The following is a 23416-nucleotide window of genomic DNA, read 5'->3' on the forward strand; positions in this document are numbered from 1 at the left end:
TTCTCACATTTCCCCTCTTGACGAAGAAAGGACCAGCATAATCAGTTCCTACATTAAGAAATGGGCGACTCTGTTGCACTCTGGTAACTGGGAGCTGTCCCATCAGCTGTTCAGCTGTTGACGCCTTGAATCTAAAACAGGTCAGGCACTTATGGATGACTCTTCGAACAACTGCCCTAGCCGTGGGAATCCAGAATCTTTCTCTTAATGATGCAATTACTAATTGAGCACCTGCATGTAAAAGCCTAATGTGTTCTGCCATCACAACAAGGTTTGTGAGAGCATGCTGGGGAGGAAGGATAAGCTGGTGCTTAGTGTCATAAGGTAGTTTTGAATTTACTAGTCTTCCTCCTACCCTTAGCATTCCCTTATCATCTAAGAAAGGATGTAAATCTGCAATTTTACTCTTCCTTGAAATGCAACACTTAGAGTTGAGACTGGCTATCTCTTGAGCGTAACACACTTGTTGTGCAATTTTGATACAGGAGTGCAAGGCCATCTGCAGCTCTTGTGTACTTAATATCCCTAACCTCTTGTCTTGAGGATTGGCACTATTGTGAATAAATCGCCAACAATATGCAGTAACTCGAGTCAGTCGGGACAGTGACGAGTACTTCAGCATAAGTTCATCCCAGTTTGTACCTATCAACATAACTACAGGAAGTGTGCTTCGTGACTCAGGTAGTTCCTCTTCTGCATGAGCTGAGCTTGTGTCTGGCCATGATTCAGTGGGCTCAGTTAACCAGGATGGTCCATGCCACCACAGGTTCATGCCTCGTAGTTGTTCTGGAGCAACACCTCTGGATATTAAATCTGCTGGATTACAACTGGTAGGAACATGTCTCCATTCAGCCTTGTGAGTGTATTCTTGAACTGAAGAGACTCGGTTGGCCACAAATGTTTTCCAGCGAGTAGCAGGAGATGCGATCCAGGCTAAAACAATGGTGGAGTCCGTCCATAGGTACAGCTTGCTGACTGGCAGAGACAAAGCTGGAAGGGTCTTGTGGAGTAGTCGGGCAAGTAGTAGCGCTCCACACAGTTCAAGTCTTGGTAGTGTCAGTTTCTTCACTGGTGCTACTCTGGATTTAGAACATAATAATCTGACACAGGTCTGTCCCCCTTTGTCAACAGACCGTACATAAAGACAAGCTCCATAAGCTTGTTCTGAAGCATCAGAAAAACCATGAATTTGTATATCAACAGGGGGTCCCTTACATGTGACTAACCGCTCAATATAAAATTCTCTTACTGCCTGTGGCTTAAAGTGAAGTTCTTCCCATTCTCTGACTAGTTGAGATGGTAGTCTGTCATCCCAGTTCAGATTGACTAGCCAAAGTTTCTGCATAAAAACCTTGTAAGAAATTACCAAAGGGCTGACCAACCCAAGTGGATCAAATATTGATGCAATAACAGATAAGACCTTTCATTTAGTTACATGAGAGTCAGCATGATAGGGACTGTCTGAATACAGATTGCCACAAATGAGAAAATGATCAGTAACTGGATGCCATAACAGGCCTAAAGATTTCATGCTAGTGCCTTCATCAAGACTTAAAGGCAGCTGGGTTTCCCTGTCCTCTTCTGAAACTGCTTCTAGTAATGCTGGGTGGTTTGAACACCATTTCCTGAGGTGAAATCCTCCACTCTCTAGCAAATTAATAATTTCAGACTGCAACTGAAGAGCATCCTGGATATCGTCACAACCGCTTAATAAATCGTCAACATAAAAATCTCTGCAAACAACTTGTGCTGCTCTGGGGAACCTCGATTCTTCATCTTCAGCAAGTTGCTGCAGGCATCTGGTAGCTAGGAAGGGTGCTGATGCTGTACCATATGTTACAGTTGTCAGTTCATAGTGAGAGGGTGGGTCCCTAGGTGATTCCCTCCAGATAATCCGCTGAAGTTTCCTATCATCTGCATGAACCATGACTTGCCGATACATTTTAGCAATATCTGCGGTGAAGGCAAAGGTATGCATTCTGAATCTTAGAATGATAGAGTAAAGATCCTGTTGTATTGTCGTTCCAACCATTAATATGTCATTCAATGAAATGTTGTTAGAAGTTTTAGAAGATGCATCAAATACTACCCTAGTTTTGGTAGTCAAGCTACTAAGCTTAAAAAATGGATGATGGGGTAGATAATAGCTTCCACCTTCATTCCCTGACTGAATAGATGTATCCACCTTAACCATATGCCCCATCGCCCCATACTCGTGAAGAAAGTTAGAGTACTCGTGCTTAAGTGAGGGCTGCCTGCTGAAACGCCGTTCTAATTGAGTTAGTCTTGACATGGCATGATTGAAGGAGTTTCCCAGAACCTCAGGTTTCTGCTTGAGGGGCAAGCGAACTATGAATCTACCTGTAGCATCCCTAGTAGTATTCTCTGTAAAGTGTTTTTCGGTAGCTCTCTCTTCTCTTGTCATGACTCGTGACGTAAGCTCTTCTATTTCCCAGAACCATTGTAGTTGGGTGTCTAACCTGTCCTCTGACTTCAAGAAACATGTAGTTAGAGTAGGATTTTTCTCTCCCCTACGATGGTAGTGTCCAGCAATAATCCATCCTAGTTCAGTGTCTTGAAGGACAGGATAATCTGGTGATCGAGTTCTGCGCCCAGGTTTCAGTAATGAAAAGAAATGTTCTGCGCCTATTAACAATTCAATGTCACCTGGCTGGAAGAACTTGGGGTCAGCAAGCTTCAAATCAGTGGGCAAGTTCCAATGCTCATGCTGAATGTAACTACTGGGCATGTTACCTGTGATACGTGGAAAGACAGAGCAAGTCATACTCACAGTGAAGTTACTTACAGTGGATTGCAATTCTAACTGAACACTGTACCTTGATTGAGAAATGGAATCATTTATGCCGCTGATTGGTATGGGATTCTTCATTTTCTTAAGGCCTAATCGCTGTGCTAGACTTTCAGTGCAAAGATTAACCTGGCTGCCACTGTCAAGAAGTGCCCGGCAGACCTGCATTTGCCCCCTAGAATCTAGTACCTTGACCATGGAAGTGGACAGCAGAACCCCTACAGGGTCTTTTGTATTGCAGAATGTGTGAGAGGAGTTGGATGCAGTTTGATGGGCTGTACCTCCCTCTCTACCTGATGGATTATGTAATGAGGTGTGATGCTTCCTACTACATAATTTACAACCACGTGATTTGCACTGTTTGGCAGAATGCTGTGTACGCAAACAGTTAAAACATAAGTCCATTTCTTTAACCCTTCTTTGTCTATCTTCCACACTCAGAGCTGCAAACCCTTCACATTTAAATATCGGGTGATTACCATGACAGCAGGAACACTTTATGAGACTGGTAGTGGTGTAAGTGTAACGTGGTTAAGTATCCCCTTGAGGTTTAGGCTTATTTCTGTCAACTTGTTGTCTGTGCGATGGTGCAGTGTGCTGTGAGCTAGGGAAGTTCTCCAGAGCTTGCCGTTTGTGCTCAACAAATGACAGCAAGTCATCAAGTGATGGAACCCGAGTGTCTGCTTGTGATAATTCCCAGTCTCGTCTAGTACAAGTATCAAGTCCTTGAGCATACAGTTGAGTCAAAATAACTTCATGCAGTGGAATGTTAAGTTCTAGGGCCTTGAGTGCATTCAAATGACTATTAAAAGTGTTAGAGTACCTTAACAGTTCTGTGGCTGTTTCACTGGAGACTGGTTTTAAAGTTAAGAGTGCCTTAACATGAGTAGCTGCTATTAGTTTCTTGTTCTCAAATCTGTCCTTCAACATTTTCCACGCTACCTCATAATTTGCCTCTGTGATGGGTAAATTTTGAATTAATTGGCTGGCTGGGCCCTTGAGAACAGATGCTAAGTAGTGAAATTTCTGGACACTTGGCAGATTATTGTTGTTATGAATCATAACTTGAAAACTGCCTGCGAATGAGAGCCAGTTTTCGTATTTTCCATCGAAATGTGGAATGTTTATAGCCGGTAACTTTAAACTCGCGACACTGCTGACCTGAGTTCTTCCTGAATCTAACGTGTCGCGTAATGATTTTTCAAGGTTCGCTATTATTTTACTCATTTCGCCCTTTACCTTGTAGTATTTGGTTTCGAATTCGGCACGCGCATGATCATGAGCTTGCTCGTTGTCAACGTCTCCTAATTCTAATTCTGACTGCACGTCATCAAACTTCGACATTAATGCACTCATGTCTTCATATCGCAGTTTAATTTCATGCAAATTCGAATGTTGTTGAGCGATGAAATTCTCAACGAAAGTTTCCGAGCGGGTAAGTTGCGCTTTAAATCGCGACCTCTGCTTAAGAAGCTTTTGCCTTGTTGAGGATTCTATGATAGAGGGGGTAAGACAATACCAAGGAGAAAAGGAGAGCCTTAAATGAATAGTACTGACCTGCCTTCTCAGTTTAGTTTACCTCTGGTGCTGGAACATCGAACCCGGTACTGCCAGATGATGTCATTAAAGTGAACTTCCAAGTATTTCCATGTGACTGTTGAAACTAACTACACGCCACGCTGCTTTCACGAGGTCCTCGTGGTGTAGATAATCCGGCCCGGAGGACCATGTTTTGAACTAAATCACTCACTTGATTAAATAACAACATTTATTACACTTACGACACTTATAACACATTATTAATACATAATACTGAGTACTAATGGGCTGATGCTCTCGGTAATAGTCAGTCACATGTTCTCGTGTCCTCTCGCTCGAGGCACCCAAGCATAACAGTCTCTCATCCCCTTCCGTCCACACCACTTCCAGCTGAGGGCCTTCAAATAAGTACACACTGAAGGGTGCTGCTATCTGTCCTAAAGTGGTAGCGAGTAACTAGGTGGTCTAGCCATAGCTAGGCCGGAACAGCAACCATATTTAACAGGACTGCAAGGCACCCAGTCTCACGCTCCACAGTGGCACGGTGACTGCATGGAGGTGGTCTGTTTGCCCAACGACCATTATGTTGTGTTCCTTTGACACCTGCACAATGGCCCCACTGTTTGTGATGGTGCCAAGAGCACCAGGTCTGGACCGACGTGTAGTGAGGTTGTGTGCTCTTCTCAGATGAGAGCATATTCAGTCTGAGGAATGATTCTAGATGTACCCTTGTCTGGTTAGAGGAGGGAACATATAATGCACCCAGGAACATTGTCGAACATGATCATTTTGGTGGTCCAAGTGTTATGGTGTGTGAAGGCATAATGTTGCATGGGCGTACTGACCTCCAAATCTTTGAACGGGTTACACTCACCGGTCAAGTATTGTGACAGTGTACTCCTTCCCCATGTGCACCTTTTCAGAGGTGCATTTGGTCCTGACTTTATCTTCATGGATGACAATGCACGATCACATCGAAGAACGCAGGTGAAGGAGCTCTTGGAACGAGAGGATATTTGGCGAATGAACTGGGCTGCCCATTCCCCAGACTTAATTCCCATCAAGCACATGTGGAACATGTTGGGCAGATGTAATGCAGCATGTCCACATGCAACAACGACCATCCATCAGTTGATATAGATACTGATTCCCATAGCGAACCTGAAATATCATCCAGCAGTTGTCAACCGCGCTGGTTGGAGGAGTGGAACGCCTTACCACAAGAACTTCTTACCAATCTTGTGGCCGCCATGGGAACACATTGCAGAACATGCATTGCTGTCTGTAACGATCACAGGCCCTTTTAAGAACCATATCCCTTCTTTTGTGATGTCCAGGGGACCATCATGAGTCACAGTGACTTACGTGTAATTTATTATCTCTGTATAAAAGTGTCATTTCTGTTCATCTCATCGCATATTCCTTTCAGTTGTCTACCGTACCATACTGTAGCAGTTCTTCTGATGTATGGTTCAAGTTTCATTGGGCTATGTTACTTGGCAGTGACACAACATGCAAAAGTTACTTTTGTATTTAAGTTTTGCACAGCAGTATAGATATCCTTGTCAAGTCGAAGCAATAGAAAATATCCTTCATAAATAGTCAAAAGCTATGAACTAGTCTACATATTAAAACAGTTTACTAAAAACAGCTTTGCTCAGTCCGTTCAACTGATCTACCAGACTGATTGACTTCATTCTGTTTTATTCTCACCACAATTACCTGCTGAAGAATCTTCAGGCATTGACAGGTCTCTAAGTACAGTCAACTTTGACGAATAATAGTAAATCACTAAATGACTGTACTAAGTGGGTTGCGCACAGTTAAGGAGCACTATCTTTATGCAAACATATCGGCGAAGCCAAATGACTAGATAATAATAATAATAATAATAATAATAATAATAATAATAATAATAATAATAATAATAATAATAATAATAATAATAATAATAAAAATAATAAAATAATAATAATAATGTAATTTGCTTTATGTCCCTCTAACTACTTTTATGGTTTATGGAGATGCCGAGGTGTCAGAATTTAGTCCTGCAGGAGTTCTTTTACATGGCAGTAAATCTACTGACATGAGACTGACGTATTTGAGCACCTTCAAACATCACTGGGCTGAATCAGGATCAAACCTGCCAATTTGGGGTCAGAAGGCCAGCGCCTCAACCATCTGAGCCACTCAGCCCAGCCTAATGATTAGATATGACAGGCGCGTCTACAGGAAAACTTGCAATTTCAAACAAACTTGGTAAACATATGACTTAATACTATCTGGAGAGAAATACTATGGTGGTAAGTCACCCCTACACTCCTACGGTTTGGGTTGTGAGGGAGTGACATGAAAAAAATAATTGAAAATGACCAATATTAGTGTCAAATCCATCATTTTCGGGGTCGGTGAGATGAAAAGTGACTCTCCAGATGCCATTTAAGTCAAAGTTCAGCCTACATTGGCATGGGAGTTAGAAGGGTTGAAAAAGAAAATATCCAAAATGACCAAAATTAGTGTTTAATCCATGCGTCTTGAGTTTCCAAGGCAAACTTGTGACAGTCAGTCCCAATGACAGTTATATATAAAAACAAAATCAATCAATCAATACTGATCTGCATTTAGGGCAGTCGCCCAGGTGGCAGATTCCCTATCTGTTGCTTTCCTAGCCTTTTCCTAAATGATTTCAAAGAAATTGGAAATTTATTGAACATCTCCCTTGGTAAGTTATTCCAATCCCTAACTCCCCTTCCTATAAACGAATATTTGGCCCAGTTTGTCCTCTTGAATTCCAACTTTATCTTCATATTGTGATCTTTCCTACTTTTATAAATGCCATTCAAACTTATTCGTCTACTAATGTCATTCCACGCCATCTCTCCGCTGACAGCTCGGAACATACCACTTAGTCGAGCAGCTCTTCTTCTTTCTCTCAATTCTTCCCAACCCAAATATTGCAACATTTTTGTAACGCTACTCTTTTGTCGGAAATCACTCAGAACAAATCGAGCTGCTTTTCTTTGGATTTTTTCCAGTTCTTGAATCAGGTAAACCTGGTGAGGGTCCCATACACTGGAACCATACTCTAGTTGGGGTCTTACCAGAGACTTATATGCCCTCTCCTTTACATCCTTACTACAACCCCTAAACACCCTCATAACCATGTGCAGAGATCGGTATCCTTTATTTACAATCCCATTTATGTGATTACCCCAATGAAGATCTTTCCTTATATTAACACCTAGATACTTACAATCATCCCCAAAAGGAACTTTCACCCCATCAACGCAGTAATTAAAACTGAGAGGACTTTTCCTATTTGTGAAACTCACAACCTGACTTTTAACCCCGTTTATCAACATACCATTGCCTGCTGTCCATCTCACAACATTTTCGAGGTCACGTTGCAGTTGCTCACAATCTTGTAACTTATTTATCACTCTATAGAGAATAACATCATCCGCAAAAAGCCTTACCTCCGATTCCACTCCTTTATATCATTTATATATATAAGAAAACATAAAGGTCCGATAACACTGCCCTGAGGAACTCCCCTCTCAACTATTACAGTGTCAGACAAAACTTCACCTACTCTAACTCTCTGAGATCTATTTTCTAGAAATACAGCAACCCATTCAGTCACTCTTTTGTCTACTCCAATTGCGCTCATTTTTGCCAGTAGTCTCCCATGATCCACCCTATCAAATGCTTTAGACAGGTCAATCGCGATACAGTCCATTTGACCTCCAGAATCCAAGATATCTGCTATATCTTGCTGGAATCCTACAAGTTGAGCTTCAGTGGAATAATCTTTCCTAAAAACGAATTGCCTAATATAATCAGAAAGAATGCCTTCCCAAAGCTTACATACAATGCATGTCAAACTTACTGTCCTGTAATTTTCAGCTTTATGTCTATCACCCTTTCCTTTATACACAGAGGCTACTATAGCAACTCTCCATTCATCTGGTATAGCTCCTCCGACCAAACAATAATCAAATAAGTACTTCAGATATGGTACTATATCCCAACCCATTGTCTTTAGTATATCCCCAGAAATCTGAATCATGTACATCATATCTATGCAACATGGAAATACATACATTTATCACTCTCTTTCTTTCTTAATTCGTTTACCATTCAGGAGGACCAGTACTTCCCTGGAAGGCCTCACCTACTCTGCTGAACAGAGGCCTTGTGAGGGATTGGAAGATTAGAAGGAATAGACAAGGAAGAGAGAAGGAATCCTCCTCTACTCAGTTTACCTCCCGGGGCTGAGTGGACCTCGTACCACTTGTCAAATTTTGTGGCAGAGCCAGGAATCGAACTTGGGCCTCCGGGGGTGGCAGCTTATCACATTAACCACTAGACCACAGAGGCAGACTGACACACAATAAAGAGGTGATATAAATCCTAAAAGTAAACATTGAAAAAAGTACCCGGGCAACACGTGGAACAATTTCATATCAAAACACATTACTGTATTTGATCTATTTATAATGAATGCTACAGAGCAGCATGGGTCTTCTAGTATTTTTTTAAAATGATTATGAAGAAATTATAAATTTATCAAACATCTCCTTTGGTAAATTATTCTTATCCCCAACTCCTCCTGTAAACAAATGTTTTCCCCAATTTGTCCTTTTGAATTCCCGATTTATCTTAATATCTATCCTGCTTTTAAAAACTCCATCAAGCTTATTCTTCTACTGATGTCATTCCATGCCATCTCTCTGCTGACAGCTCAGAACATTCTGCTTAGCCGAGCAGCTCGTCTCCTTACTCCCAAGTCTTCCCAGCCCAAAGTATGCAACATTTTTGTAACAATACTCTTTTGTCAGAAATCACCCAGAACAAATCGTGCTACTTTCCTTTTATCTTTTCCAGTAACCAAGTGACTGGTGAGTGTCCCATATACTGGAACTGTACTCTAATCGGGGTCTTACCAGTGACTTATATCCCAGAATCTCTTTAAATCTCAGTGATGTGTAGTCATGTCAAAATATTAATGAAACAATCTTGATATACATTTTACTACATTTTTCCATTATCCATATTGTTTTATGTATTTATAGGAACTTTTCCTATGGTACATAGTAGGATACAGATTCTTGTCCAGCAGAGTCAATGGAATTATCAGGGCTGATCTACTATAAGAGCCAGAGGAGTCAGGCCCCACCCTTGTAATCCTTTGTAATTTATTATTTGTAGTTGTTATTGCAAACACTATGAAGCGAGTATGATACTCAATGCTAATAGACTGTCAATGGCCTTGATTCCATGTGAGCGGGCCAGCCTTTGTTGGCCACAACCGCCTCATCTCCCCACATGTTCTCAGTGGCGCATCAGTTGACGCTTACATCCCCTCCTCGGCTGCCTGGCAGAGTGACAGGGTGTTGCTGGTGATTTATTGCACTGTTTGGAGCCAGAGGAAGCTGGCGCTTTACGCTGGCTTTATTTCACATTTCATTTGGCTGTGCACGGAAGTGTGATTATTGAGATACGGCTATTCTCAATCGTTTGGTGGACAAGCGAGTGTCTAATTTTAAATGAACTGAATGGATCGTTTATTAAAAATGCCCTTTAATTCATTAAGTCTAGAAGAAAAGATTAAAGTTAAACGTTTAGGTGCTTACCAAGCAAATGATTTCATGTTATCTCAACTTGATGGCAAGGAAAAGAGAACTTTCTGTAACACATAGTTCAGTAAAAAGTGAGTGAAGAGAAACAAAGTCTGTTTTGCTTTCACTGGGTGTTATTTCATGGTAAAGGGTTGTGGTTAACAACCGGGTGTAAGAATTTAAAACATTTAAGTGAACGAATTAAAACACATAAGGAAAGCACATTACACATAGACAAGGCCTGTAAATACAAAATATTTGAGACTTTTAACATTGGTGCACAAATTGACTCTGTATATAAAATCTCAATCTAGAAACATAATGAAGTAGTCACAAAAAATAGACACATACTAAACAGAGTAGTAGAGTGCTTAAAATTTTGTGGAGGCCATAATGAAATATAGGACTCAGCAAACTGTGGTAATTTCTTAGATTTGTTATATCTTCTTGGTAATCTCGACAGTGTGTTGGATGATCAGCTGAACAGCACTCGCAGATCAGTTTCTAAATATACGTCACACATTATAGAAAACAAACTATTGGATTGTATGCATTAAGTGTACATTGAAAACTTGGTCAAAGATATCAATGCTGCAACTTTTGTTTGTTTGCAGGCAGATGAAGCAACAGACATTTTGTTACCATATTGCAGTACATTAAGGACAATAAATCTGTTGAAAGATTCCTTCCCTCTGAAAATGTTACTGATAGGACAGCCTATGATTTCAGTGAGGTTCTGAAAAAAAGCTTGAACCTTTCAATGTTGAGGAAAAGCTCACAGCTCAGGCCTTTGATGGAGTCACAGTGATGCAAGGCATTAAGGGAGGTGTTCAGGCTCTGATGCAGAATTCTTTTCCGTATGCCAAGTATGTTCACTGTTATGCTCATAAACTAAATTTGGTAATATGAAATGCTTGTAGCAAGGACATAAAATGTGTTCGGTTGCTCTTTGCAAACATTACTGGATTCACTACATTTTCTCTTCATCACCTAAGAGAAGGAACGTATTGCAATCAGTTTGCAATAAGCAGATTCCAATAATTTCTTCAACAAGATGGAGCTGTCAGTTTGGGCTGTGAGTAGTGTTCATGAAAACAAATCACATTTATTAGAATGTTTTGAGAAGATTGAGACTGAAGATGTTACAATAAGGGAGTGTTTTGGTTTTAAAAAGTTACTTAATTCAGATTTTTTTGTTTTTACTGAGAGATGAAGAAACATGTTGATATTTTGTATAACACGATTCAGATGCAGAGTGCCAATGCATTTACCTTATCCAATGCATTACAATGTTTTGAATAGTTGTTTCTGAAATAAGAGAGAACACTGAAAGGTATCAGGTACACGAAGATGAATGTTCTACTCCAACAACAAAAAGATCTAAATACAGCTCTGGTGTAAATCTGACTGTAGATGCCAAAGAAGTGCATGATACAGTGATCAACCAAATTAAAGACAGATTCCAACAGTCTCATATATTTAGTTGTTTCGAAATTATTGATCCAAAAAAGTTTGCTACATTCAGAGAAATTTTCCTAACGAATTTAGTCAATACCTTTTCATTGAGTTACAGTCCATTTATTTCCCAAGATAAATTGAGTTATGAATTTTCAGTGATTTATCACAATGATACCTTTAAAGATATTCCTTCAGTTTGTGATTTGTTCACATTCCCCATGAAACATTCCTTCGAAGAATCATTCTCTGAGATACACAAAACTCTACAAATTGCACTCACTACACCAGTTTCAACAGCAGAAGCAGAGCAAAGTTTCAGCACATTAAAAGAGTCAATAATTACCTTAGGAATAGTATGGGTCAAAACACACTGAATTCACTCGCTGCTTGTTCAATTCATAATGAGGAAACTGGTGAAATTCCCAGCTTCAGCAACAGAGTCATTGAAATGTTTGCCAGTCAGAAGAATAGGTGTGTTCAACTGCTGTATAAGTAATGTGCCATTTGGTGAGTTAAATTCTATTTCTTTATTATTAACTACTGCATTTACTGCATATATTTAGGCCGTTGTATTCTGCTATATATACTGTCGTTTGGAGTTTTTGTGGTACAGTATAGTAGGTATACTACAGTAGAGTACAGAAACCCATGTTTCAAAAATGCCTGTCTCAATCTAATATTCATGGTCAACAATTTTATATCAGGCCCCACTGGTGGAATTTATCATGAGCTGCCTCTGGGAACTATCTATACGTTCGTGGAATTCTATGGCCAAATAGTATTAGATATGAAAATGTGCAAATGTTTCTGAGTAATGCAGCCTCATATATGGTCAAAACTGGTGAAACTGATTTCTTCACTTGCTTCATTGGTGTGCAGAACTTATTTGAGCTAGCTACCCTTAAGTACTTCTTGGTATGTTCAATGAAGAAAGTGTTTTTGAAGGCTCCTAGCAGGATTCAGGTTTTGAGAGAGATGTACCCTGATATTCCACTGCCAACCAAACCAATCATAATTGGATGGGAAACGTGATTAGAGGCAAATGCAGCTAAAATTGAAGCCATTGAGAATGTGTTAAGTGGTTTAGACTCTGACAGCACTGCTTCAATTGCATCCACAAAGTAAGTTGTTGGTGACAAAACAGTGAAGGCAAACATCTCATGCATCACATTTTGCTATTTGCTTTACGTCGCACCGACACAGATAGGTCTTATGGCGATGATGGGACAAGAAAGGCCTAGGAATGGGAAGGAAGCAGCCATGGCCTTAATTAAGGTACAGCCCCTGCATTTGCCTGGTGTGAAAATGGGAAACCATGGAAAACCATCTTCAGGGCTGCTGACAGTGGAGTTCAAACCCACTATCTCCCGGATGCAAGCTCACCGCTGCGCGCTCCTAACTGCACGGCCAACTTGCCCGGTTGTGCATCACAACAGCATTACATGCTCTCCAAAAGCAAGAATCCACTCTGCCCAAAAGCCTTGCCATTGTAAGGGAAGTGACTGAACGTTTCAACTGCTGTAGTGGAAAGGTTAGAGAAGTAGCAAAAGGGTAGTTAAACACAGTGCTAGCCAAGAATCCAGGACAAAATGATATAGGCAAAATCAGTGCAATTTTAAATGGAGAATTAAGTGTGAAACTAGATATGGATTTATCTCTTGAAGACATTGCAAAGTTTAGAATGGTCCCTATAACTTCTCTTAATGTTGAGCAGAGTTTCAGCAAGTACAAAGCAATTTTGAGAGAGCAGTTTCACTTTTGAACATTTAAAACAGCACTGTTTTGTAACCCACTGCTTTGCAAATAGACAGTTCTCATTAAAAGATTAAGATGTGCCTCTTCTCCCACCCAAAAATAATAATAATTGTAAACTCAGCTCATAATAAAATTTTAATTACAGTATAGAGGTAATTCTTTTATATTGGTTTGTGGCATGTATATAGTCTATATTTTACTCCATATTTTGAGACTTTTTAGCCCAAATGTATGTACATATTTAGCCACTTTTTATGATATATAAATCTTAGCCCTGATGATAAACATAAATTACAGGCCAGTCGGCCAGACATGTGTTGTATTTAAGCTCTGGGAAAGCATTCTCCCTAATTTTATATAGACATTTTGTTAAATTACTAACTGGTTCTATAAAAGGTAGTTTGAGTTTAGGGAGGGTTATTCCAGTGAGGCTCAATTTGTAGAATTCCAGCTAGATATAACAGATATTTTAGATTCAGGAGGACAAACAGACTGTATCACTATTGACCTATCTATGGACTTTTATAGGACAGATCATGGGAGACTATTGACGAAAATTAGGTCTGTTGGACTAGACAAAACAGTAATTGAATGGGTGGTTGAATTTCTCAGAGAATTAGAGTAGGTGAAGCATTATCTGATTCTGTAATGATTAAGAGGGGAGTCCTGCACGACAATATTATTGGACCTTTGCTTTCTTATGTATATAAATGATAAGAGTAAAGAACTGGAATCACAGTTAAGGCTTTTTGCAGATGATGTTATACTGTATAGAGTAGGGAATAAGTTACAGGATTGTAAACTTCGACAAAAAAAAAAAAAAAAAAACATTGACTAAAGGACTAACATCCTTGCTGAATGCTCCCGAAGCATGTCTACTGGACAATGATACGATAATTCTAAAGGAAATTTTCCTACTGAAACCAGTTCATATCAAATGGTACTATGATATTCATGCCTTTACAGAAGTAAGGCAAGAGGGTAGACCTTTGGGGAGCGTAACACACTTTTTTATGCTGACAATGGAGCAACCAGTGAGTGTACATATAGAAGTAAATAGTGTTGTCATCATCTTCACAAGACTTGCAGTCATCGCAATGTTTTTAAGTCTCTCTGCCATGGCAGAGACTATCATAGGAACCATTCTTCAGGCATCACAATCCATGAGCTCTGACATACCAGTTCTACCAGCTTCAACTGCTGCAGAGACAAGCCCAACAGGAAGGTACCACCAGACTTCAACACTCTCTAAGAAGAGGGTTTCAAATAGGTCAACAGGGACTCTATCCCAACATACATGTCACAATGGCTCAAGTGTAATAGACTTTGTATTTTACAGAAGAAGAGAAATTAACATTACACAGCAGAAATACGTACCAATACAGACTTGCTTCACCGTCGAGGCCTTAGAAGAGCAATGGATTCCTAGACATATCAATACTGACTACCCCAATGGCTTCATGGAGAGGGATGCAATAATATCCATCATAGACAGCAGTAGCATCGACGAAGCACTGGATCTCATCGAAACGGCTTTCTTAGGCTTTGTGAGGGCAAAGCCACCAAGATGGAGAAGTAAACCCTGGTTTGACTCAGAATGGTGTACGTACAGAAAGGCCACTCTAGAAAAGCTATACAGGTGAAACACGCTTGAATCAGAAGGTGCACTAGCAGAATATTCCAAGCAAGGAAAAAATTACACGTATAAAGCTGCTTTGAGAGAGAGAAAAGACAGCTGCATACCCAGAAAGAGGTATTAGAGAAAAAAAATCCTAGAATCTAGAAGACCAAAAGTGACTCAAATAAATGTAGAACCCACCCAAAACACACAAGAGTTTGTGGGCCAATGCAAACCACGTAAAACTGCCAGACAAGACAGTCTCACCAATGAAGTGTGGGAAGTGCTGCAAGCAGTATCACATACACCTCTGTCCAAAGAGGACTAAGTCAATAGCTTTTTATGCAAAAGATAGTAATTTTCAGCAATGTCTTTCATTTATGTACCAGTACACTGTGTGTTTAATAAAATCTTATTATTAGTGATGTGATAGTGAAAACTGATAACATTTTCCCTTTCAGTGCCCTAAAATTATAATTTGAGCAACCCTTGTATAACAATTTTTTTCTATTCTCCAGGATTCACATGTTTTGTACTGATAATGCCAAGTGATTTTTTTAATTTTTTAATTTTTAAATTTCCTTCCTTTAGTTATATATTTTGTGGTTAAATGAAATTTCAAGGAAACAAGTTTTGCCAGGAGTAAGTTGTCAAAAGAATGTTAAGAATGTGTTCAGTTTCCTGTAGGTCTCAAAGCAATTTTTGGAGAATATTCATTTTTTTTACATCATTTTGCCAAGCTTTTTATATCATATTTTGGTATTTTTAGGGCATAAATGCATATAGTTTTCCAGAGATTTTTAGCTCATAGAAATCCAAGCCCTATAATTATAAACCTTTTGATCCCATGTGGTAATTACTGCTTCATTCAGTCTTGTGTACTTACTGTATATTAATAAAAATCACTGCTCTGGGTGTGAAAATAATTATAATTATGGTGGATACCCTGAGTGAACAACATCCATAGTTAGTGGCAGAACCATTACTGAAAACCAGCATTCCTTGATTTAAATTTTATTTTTCATTTTTCATTTTCTCACCAGGCTGCCCACTGTGCTTGACCTAGTTTTGGCACGTCCTTGCTCGTCCATCATGAAATTCCCAACATTATCTGAACACTGTACAGCATGATACACACTCATTCCCATACACATCCTTCATACAACAGTAAATGTCAGCTCTGCTAACACCATCTGCCACCATAAACTGAATAACTGATGCTAGATTTGGGACAAATTGTTACTTTCCTGTATCATGTTCCTGTATATCCATTACGCTGTAGTATAAGGTTGGACTATTAGGATACAAAAGTAACATAATAAAAGTTACATGCCAGATTTGGGAGAAACAGTTGGCCTACTGTACCTGTTGTTTCTTGCAGACCCTAACCACATCTTACTTGGTATGTAAATAGAATCTATTATATCTACATCTCACTTTCTTCAGTCCCACTGTCCCTTTCACCAGCTCATCACTCACATTCTTAATTATTCCAATAAATTTGTATAATTGTCCATTTAAATTCCTAGAACTAATATTTCAAAATTTTAATTTATAAAATGCACAATGACAGCTAGGTAGCTCTCTGTTTTCCTAGATGTCCAAGGATCTGTAATTAAAGAGACACCAGATCCCAACTTTATAAAATATGTAGACTAACGAGTGTCACACAGTGTTCATATGCTGCTAGAATGAGAGATGAGGAAATAGTCCTACCACACAAAAAGGAAGCAACGTTTAATCCAGAACTTTTTTGCTATTTGTTTTTTTTTTTTACATTACACTGAGACTGACTGGTCTTATTACAATGATGGGATAGTACAGAGCTAGGAAGGAAGTGACTTAGCCTTATTAAGGAACAGCCTGGTGTGAAAAATTGGAAAGCACGGAAAAACCATATTCGGAGCTGCCAACAGAGAATTTTGGACCCACTATCTCCTGAATGCAAGAAAACAACTAAGGGAGCCAAACTGCATCGCCAACTTGCTTGGTAAATCTGGCATAAAAGGCTACAAAATCTTTGTCTTCCACCACAGAAAAAGGCTGGAAATCTGCAGCTGTGGAAGTGGCTTGTCCAGCTCTTTCTTCTGTATATCACTTATTTTCTGTTGTATTGGTAAAAACAATAATAACAACTGTTGCCTCACTGCCCCACAGGTTGCAGTTGGTGACAAAGATTCAAGAGGGAAAGGGGGCTCTTGTAATGGCTATTCAGGACCTGATATTTGAGTGTCATAAATACTCTCAGAACTATATTGTAACAGAGAAGGAATGTCAGTACTGCCTCTAAGTTGTAACAAAACTATAATTTGTGCCTGCACAGCAGTCCATGCTTGAGCAAGCTGCTGTGCTAAAGTTTAATGTCTGTCAGCCAATCATGAACTCCCTTGCCTTTGCTTGTGTTTCACTGAGACAGTTACTTTTATATTAGGGTCTACGGTGGAACATTATGTTTGTGGAATAGTTTACTGTGATGGAAAAGGATACATTATCATGTTACAATATTTAACTCCCGTCTATAACCGACGCTGGGCAATTCTGGACGAATTCATGGCAAAACCATACATAGTCATTTTGCTTCCACATGTTCAAACAGCATGCTAATAATTTGTGATGATAATAGATTTCTTTCTGACATACGTGGCCATCTACTGATACAAGCGCATTGTTATCTTTGAATAATGATGCTCGTACTAAAGTCTTAGTTTCATTTGGGCAATCCTAATAATATGACCAAATATTTTGGTTAAATTTGACAATGATGAAATATAGGAAAATATATATTTAGATGACCTATTAAAACCATATCATCATGTTCACAAAAGCTAGAAATGCGCTTAATTTGACTTAAGTTTGTGGAAAGAGATCAGGGTAAACCCCCTACAGGTAAGAGCAGCAGAATATGTATGCGGTATCCCCTGCCTGTCGTAAGAGGCAAATGAAAGGGGACCCCAGTTGTTCTCAACTGGAGAGCGTGAGATAGTGATCGATGTACCTCTATAGCTGAGTCTGGCATTGATACCACTTTATTATGCTAGGCTCCTCAATCTATCCTATCCAACCTTCCTTGATCAACTCTTATTCTTTTCCACCCCAACAGTATTAGTACATTCAAGACCTAGGGAGTCTTTCATTGCCATCCCCTTCATGGCCCTTGTCTTTCTTCGACCAATACCTTCATTTTTTGAAGTGTCAGATGTCGGATCCCTTCCATTTTTTTTCTCTCTGATTAGTGTTATACAGAAGACGGTTGCCTAATTGTACTTCCTCTTAAAACAATAATCACCACCACCTAACCTCGCTTCCTCAATACTTGTTCTCTTCTGACCCTGATATTAGGTTTGTGAGGACCAGAGAGCAATTTATTTTCAAGCCCTTCCAGGCCCTTCCCTTTTGTTTACTGACACCTTCATTCTTTCTTTTCCACTTTAATTAGTGTTAAGAGAGGATGGCTGCGCAGTTGCTTTTCATCATCTTCTTTTTCTTTCCCTTTGTGCCATTAAGCGTCGGGGCATTTCAGCCATTTATTAAAGGTTCTTCTGTTGTGCACCATTCTCTGAACATCACCCAGGGTCTTCCCTCGCTTCCCGATTAGTCCCAAGATGTACTCCTCTCATTCAATCCGTGGCCTCTCTCATGTTCTTCTTCCTGTTGGTCTGGCTCGCCACACCTGCTTTGCTTTCCTTTCATCTTCCATTCTTTCTAGGTGACCAATCCAGCCCAATCCTCTCCTCTCAATGACATCCATTAATGGCTCCCGCTGAAGCTCATCTCTCACTGTGGTGTTTCTAATATGGTCTCTTCGAGTTCTCCCGGAAACTTTCCACAAGTATCTCATCTCAGCGATGACCAAGCGACTCTCCAGTTTTTTATGCACTGTCTAACTCTCTGCACCGTACAAGAGGGTTGGCAGGTACACGGCAATATATACCCGAATTTTTGTGTTTCTAATAATTTCTTTCTTCCCTATGATTGTGTTGTTTATACTTGATTAGCTTTTCTAATTCTATTGTTTATTTCTGCCTCTAATTTTCCATTCTCTCTGAAGATGGTGCCCAGGAACTCAATTTATTCTACTTGCTCAACATCCTCATTGTTCCACTTGATCTGAAGCTGTACTTTTTCTCCTTTGGTGAACTGCATGACCTCGGTTTTGCTTCCATTCACTTCCATCCCAAGGTTCTGGAAGGCATAAGCCCATTCAGTAAGAGATTGTTGGAGAGCCTCCTCTTTCCCAGCCAAAATCAGAATGTCTCATGTTCCAGTTGCCAACCTTAATTATTTTAGTTCTTCTTTTACACTGCTTAATGACTTGGTTCATGAAGATCACAAAGAGGTGAGGGCTCAAGCTGTCAGCTGCTTTACTCCCTTCACCATTTCAAATTCCCTACAGCATTCACCAGCTATTCTCACCACTCCTTGGACTCTGTTTTATATGCTCCTAATGTGGCGTAAGAGAGTCTTGGTTACCTTTTCCTCTTCAAGTGCTGCCCAAAGCTGTTCCCTGGGGACCAAGTCAAATGTGGCCTTTAGGTCGACAAATGCTGCTAGAACATCCTTTCCACGACTAAGCCTTTTCTCTATAACGGTTCTTAGTGTGTATATATAGTTGTGCATTTATTGATTTGGCCTGAAAACACACTGTTCTTCCAATTTTTTCTACTTCTTGTCTCAGCCTCCTCTCCAATATGCGGGAGTATATTTTTCCGGCCACACTGCAAAGACAAATTTCTCGATAGTTTGCTCAATCCAGAGTGCTGGCCTCTTTATGGATAGGAACAATAATGTTCTTCTCCCAATCGTTTGTAATCCCCTGAATGCTCCATGCTTGTTGGCATAACCTTGACATCCATTTCACCACAGCCTCTCCTCCATACTTCATCAATTCCAGTGAAATTCCATCCCAACCAGCTGCCTTGCCCAGCTTCATTTCAGTGATAGCCTCTCTTACTTCACTCTGCGTAACTGCTTCCCCTTCTTCTAGTTCTTCTTGTGCCCCATTACCGGAGTCGTCTTGTGAATTCTGGTCTGCACGGAACACGTCCTCATAATAAGTGCTCCATATATCAAGAATATGCCTTTGCTGGCAAGACCTAGTGTTTACAGTGCACTATGTCTGCTGATATGGGTTAGAGCAATTTTGTTACTTTCATTGATCTGTCTCTGTCTTATCCTTGGCTTTGACAATAAGAAAGTGACTGAGGTATGAGCGATGCTAGTAATGCCATTCCTTCTGTGGCCAGTCCCTGCTATGAATGGTGTGAAAATGTTGCTCATAGGGTCGGTTGGTGCATGCATTTCAGTGGGCTTGGCAGACTGATATGTAATAGCAACTTCTGGCTCGGTGAGGAAGGCAACGGGAAACTATCTCACTCCTCATTTCCCTAGTACGCCTCTTCAGTGATGCCTAGGCCATCTATGACAGCTGATGGCAGAGCTGTTGAGGATCCAACCAGCCTTAGGGCTGAAGACTGAACATACATACATATCAAGAATGTCCCATGGCCTCGTTTGGATCTTCTGGTTCCTGTCTTTAATGTTTCAGATTCTCTTTTCAGTTTTGCCTTGGAGGGATCTTAGTATCTTCCAAAACTTCTTCTGATTATTTCTGTATTCTGATTCCCTTTCCTCACCAAATTCCTGCCAGTTCCATTCTTTTGCCTCTTGTACTTGTCGCTTAGCATGACGTGCTTCAACATAAATCCTCCAGTCCTCTGCCCTTCTTCTTCTCATGTACTCCTTGCATTCTGTCTCCTCCTTATATCTTCCTTGACTTCATCAGTCCACCACTTTGTTCATTTCCTTCATGTGTTTACTGTAGTTTTCCCACAAACCTCTTCTTCTACATTGATAATATTTGTCTTAAATTCCCTCCATCTCTCTCCTAAGTTCCAGCCTCTCTCAGGTTCTTCTCTTTCTGTTTGCTGAAGTTTTTCCCCCAACTTCTGAACATAATTCTGCCTTACCTCTTCCTCCCTGAATGCAAAAATTCTTACTTTCTTGAATCGAAGATGAGAGGGTGTGGGTGTAGAAGACCCTTACATCTAGCACTGCATAAGTCGTGTTCTTGGTGTAACAAAAGTAGTCAATGCAACTCTTTGTTGCATGGCCTACTGCCTCAAAAGTTATTTTATGGATACTTGTATGGGTGAAAAACGTGTTGCCAATCCTTAGCTCGTTATCAATACAGAATTCTAACATTCTTTTACCATTGGTATTCATGGTATGTTCTGCTCCATGTTGGCCCATACATCCATGTCCTCGACATAACCTGTTTCCAATCCTAGCATTCCAATACCCCCATCACAATAACATGTCTACTTCTTTCTCTGGCTTTGTCTATAGCTTTTTGCATTTGAACATTGAACTGCTCCTTATCTACTTCTTGCATATCTTCAGTGGGGGCATAGACCTGCACTAGCATACTACTTTCTTTGATTTCTACTGCTTTGGACATAATGATGGCCACTCCTTCTTTTGCCTGTTCATTCCTGCTGACTCCTGAGTATCTCATTACATGTCCCTTATCCAAGTTTATTTGGCCATTAGCTTTTCTCTTGGTTTCACTGACTCCAAGTATGGCAAGCTTGTACTTCTCCATTTCTTAAACTATTTCTACCTCCTTCCCTGACAGCAAGGTCACATTCCAGGTACCAATTCTCATATAATGGTTCACGCCAGGTTGTTTCCTTGATATCCGTCCGGCTACTCTCTTGTTTCTCTGAATAGTTAATTTCGCTCCACATGGGTTATTAGTCCTACAGAAACTGGCATGATGAGAGGGCTGTCCTCTTAGCTGTCATGCCAGACCATTTTCTGTCAGGGTATCTCCCCTTAGCCTTTGGGGTCCTCTCCCTATCTACAAGGCAGCAGTTTGTGGTTCACAGTTCCTCTGTTTACTCCACCACTGAGGTGTTTACAAGGTTCCTTCTTCCACCTTTGTAGCCATTGACTGCCAACTTCTGATGAATTTATGTGCCATTTCCTGCACAAAGGCTTCATCTGGACTCCTAAAGGGGAACTCCTCCGCTCGAAGCCGTTGGTTCCCCTTCTGGTTGTCAGATATGGTAATGGCCGCCTGACCCTCAGCCAGACAGTCACGGGTCGTACCGTCTACTGTCAAATACGGTAGCAGCATATTCCTGACCTGACCGGGAAGTTTTCCTCTTAAAACTATAATAACCAGCATCACAAGACCAGGGTAAAAATATGTCACACAAATCAGAATCCTATATTATAAAGAACATCAACTTCTTTCCTTACCAGCATTGCCAATACTTCCCAGAACTGAAAGGAAACAACTACCCAGAGAGGTTGAGTAACGCCTTTGGTGGAGATAGCTTTGCCGGCGGCGCTTTACAACCACTCCGCGGGTGGGTTCTGGTTGCATCCTGGGCTCCAGATTGAGAGCCACCCACAGGCCGGCTGTAAGCAGTACGATGGTCATCGCTGTAGCCATCCACAGGCGAGGACTCCATGCGGTTAAGTATGAGTTCCAATAAGCTTGTGGTTCGGGAGCTTTCACATACATCTGGTACCTGCAGTTGGAAAAGCCTTTAGAGTTTCAAGAAGAAACATACAAATTGTTTCATGTGATACAGTTTATTTATATGAAAGAATATCTAACATGTGCTGTTTAACTGATTATGGAAAAGTTAATGTTAAACATGATGTCCCTGCACATCAGCTGAAACATGTTGGGCTTGACAATAAAGATGTGAACATCATCAAGAAAGTATGCTGGAATCAAAGAACTCACATAAAAATTAGAGACTATATTACAGCAGAGATCATGATGCAAAAAGAAGTAACCTGTCCCTAATCCTGTTTAACATATACTCTCTATAAAGAATAGAATACTTCCATCCACTAGTTCCAGGTCACCTGAAACTGGGGAGAGAGCACTCGTTTACTGCAATTCTAGTTGCTGTATGTCACACCGACACAGATAGGTCTTATGGTGACGATGGGACAGGAAAGGGTTAGGAGTGGGAAGGAGGCGGCTGTGGCCTTAATTAAGGTACAGCCCCAGCATTTGCCTGGTGTGAAAATGGGAAACCATGGAAAACCATTTTCAGGGCTGCCGACAGTGGGATTCGAACCTACTATCTCCCGAATACTGGATATTGGCCGCACTTAAGCGACTGCAGCTATTGAGCTCGGTTACTGCAATTCATTTAAATTTGATACATGCATTACATTCTCCTTTTTGCAATTATTTAACTATCACTACATTAAATACAATTTATTTTGCTATAGACGTTAACAATGCTATATTGTCTAGGACGACATGTATCTCCCCCCTTCCTTAGCTTGGTTATTTAGTGCTTACTTTTGTGTCACTGTAACTTGTAAAAATAAAAAACCCTTTTGTGTCACAAGTCTTATGGAGAATCCTACCAGTAGAACATACATTATGACTGAATTGAATGAGTGGATGACTGCATGAAGTGCTAAATGGATGATTTCATGACTGAATTGTGGAGAAAAAATTATTCCATTTTAGCCATCTGAAACTAGGAATATAGGAGTATTTTTTTTACAAAAGCACTTTGTACAAGCCCTGTTTTCTTATCAACTAATTCTTTACTTTATTTTCATTAATTATTAGCAGAA

The 23416-nt window shown here is 40.2% G+C and overlaps 1 protein-coding gene across 1 annotated transcript in view; it reads right to left on the minus strand.

Annotated features, from left to right (window-relative positions):
- Nucleotides 1-23416, minus strand: part of LOC136875929 (glutamate receptor 1-like) — an 82411-nt gene that overhangs the window by 39627 nt on the left and 19368 nt on the right. Inside the window, exon 3 of the mRNA XM_067149548.2 lies at nt 22064-22338. Coding sequence (XP_067005649.2) covers nt 22064-22338 — 275 coding nt within the window. The remainder of the gene's footprint in view (nt 1-22063; nt 22339-23416) is intronic.

The sequence above is a fragment of the Anabrus simplex genome, chromosome 6 (assembly GCF_040414725.1).
Source record: "Anabrus simplex isolate iqAnaSimp1 chromosome 6, ASM4041472v1, whole genome shotgun sequence".
Taxonomy (NCBI): Eukaryota; Metazoa; Arthropoda; class Insecta; order Orthoptera; family Tettigoniidae; genus Anabrus; species Anabrus simplex.